The sequence below is a fragment of the Eimeria mitis genome, genomic scaffold, assembly GCF_000499745.2.
Source record: "Eimeria mitis Houghton genomic scaffold, Emh_scaff182, whole genome shotgun sequence".
In the NCBI taxonomy this organism is placed as follows: Eukaryota; Apicomplexa; class Conoidasida; order Eucoccidiorida; family Eimeriidae; genus Eimeria; species Eimeria mitis.
Genome location: NW_013570140.1, coordinates 16,297 through 18,269, shown reverse-complemented (window position 1 = coordinate 18,269; position 1,973 = coordinate 16,297). Strand labels below are relative to the sequence as shown.

The 1,973-nt window shown below is 42.6% G+C and overlaps 1 protein-coding gene across 1 annotated transcript in view; it reads right to left on the bottom strand.

The window, feature by feature from the left end:
• Positions 1 to 1,756: 1,756 nt before the first annotated feature.
• The window catches only part of EMH_0002180 (uncharacterized protein), a gene marked incomplete at both ends in the record, with an annotated part of 10,134 nt that continues 9,917 nt past the window's right edge, over positions 1,757 to 1,973 (bottom strand). The window contains one exon of the mRNA XM_013495917.1: positions 1,757 to 1,968. Coding sequence (XP_013351371.1) covers positions 1,757 to 1,968 — 212 coding nt within the window. The remainder of the gene's footprint in view (positions 1,969 to 1,973) is intronic.

The window sequence follows — 1,973 nt, the reverse complement described above, 5'->3', positions numbered from 1 at the left end:
GGGGGGGGGGGGGGGCTGCAGCATCTGCTGCTGCTGCAGCTGCGTATATATGCAGAGAAAAATATAATTATTTATTTTAATATAAATATAAAATAAAAGGATAACGAAAGAGGCAAAACAAGTGGTGAAACTCCTCTCGATTCAGCAGCAGCAGCAGCAGCAGCAGCAGCAGCAGCGGCAGCAGCAGCAGCAGCAGCAGCAGCTGTGCCTTCCGCTGCAGGAGTAAACGCCCTTCTTTTCTTTGAAATGAATATAAAATTAAATTATATTTTTATTTATTTTATTTAATTTATTTATTTTGCTTCTATTTTAGTTTACTTCTGCTGCTGCTGCAGCAGCCTCAAGCATCGGTGGGGCCCCAGCGCAGCCGCTGGGTCGCCAGCAGCAGCAGCAGCAGCAGCAGCAGCAGCAGCAGCGGCAGCAGCAGCAGCAGCAGCAGCAGCAGCAGATGTTATGTTTGAGTTTGCATTTTAATTATTTTAATTTGTCCCCAGTGTCTTATTGATATTCTGCTGCTCCTAAAACCCTAAACCCTAAACCCTAAACCCTAAACCCTAAACCCTAAACCCTAAACCCCCCGGTCACCGGGTGTCTACAGCGACAGCGAAAGTAGTATATATAAATTTATTTACTATTTATTTATTATTTATTATTTATTTATTATTTTTTATTATTAATTTATTATTTATTATTTATTTTATGTTATATATAAACATATTGCTCCGCGGGGTATACTACTAAACCTATAGCTAGCTAGCTAGCTGCTGCTCTTCATAGTTAACGATAGCTAGCTGGGTAGCTAGCTGGATAGCTAGCTGGATGGCTAGCTGGGCTTAGCCGCAGCTAGCTGTGGGCCTTGGCTGCTGGGTGCAGGTACCTGCAGCGCTTTCTGCGGAGCAGCCATGGCTAGCTGTGGCTAGCTGTGGCTAGCCGTTGCTAGCTGTGGCTAGCTGTGGCTATCTATGGCTAGACGTTGCTAGCTATGGCTAGCTGTGGCTAGCTGTGGCTAGCTGTGGCTAGCTATGGCTAGCTGTGGCCAGCTGCGGCTAGCTGCGGCTAGCGATGGCTAGCTGTGGCTATCTATAGCTAGCTATGGCTAGCTGCGGCTAGCTGCAGCTAGCTGCGGGGAGCCGCAGCGACAGGAGGCTTGCTGAGGCGGGCTGTGGCTAGCTGGGGCTAACTGCAGCTAGCTGTGGCTAGCTATGGCTAGCTGTGGCTAGCTACGAGCAGCGGTGGCTAGCTGCTGCTAGCTGCGGCTAGCTGCAACGATTTTTTTTTTTTGTTTTGTTGTTTGTTTGTTTTTTCTTTATTTGTTTGTTTTTTTTGATTTTTTGTTTTTTTTTTGTTTTTTGTTTTTTTTTGTTTTTGTTGCACCCGCAAACAAAAACAAAAAAAACAAAAAAAAAAACAAAAAAAAACAAACAAATAAAAAACAAACAACAAAGGAGATAAAGAAAAAAACAGAAAGACAAAGACAAAGACAAAGACAAAGACAAAGACAAAGACAAAGACAGAGATAGAGATAAATATAAATAAATAAAGAATAATATAAATATAATAAAGTAAAGACAAAGACAAAGACAGAAAAATAAAGACAAAGACAAAGACAAATATAAATAAATAAAGACAAAGACAAAGACAAATATAAATAAATAAAGAAAAAGACAAAGACAGCAACACAACTATCCTTTTTCGTGTATTTGTTTTTTTGTTTGTTTTTCTTTGTCTATCTCACCTATATCCTTAAAGAACTCAATTAACTTAGAGTAAGAAGTGGCGCAGCCAACAGAAGGAATTGCTGCTGCTGCTGCTGCTGCTGCTGCTGCTGCTGGTGGTGCTGGTGTTGCTGCTGCTGTTGTTGCAGGAGTAGAAGCTGCTGCAGTTTCTGCTGCTGCTGTTGCTGCTGCTGCTGTTGCTGCTGCTGCTGCTGCTGGTGCATGCAATAGACGATTTGGCCTCCACACAGAGCTGCC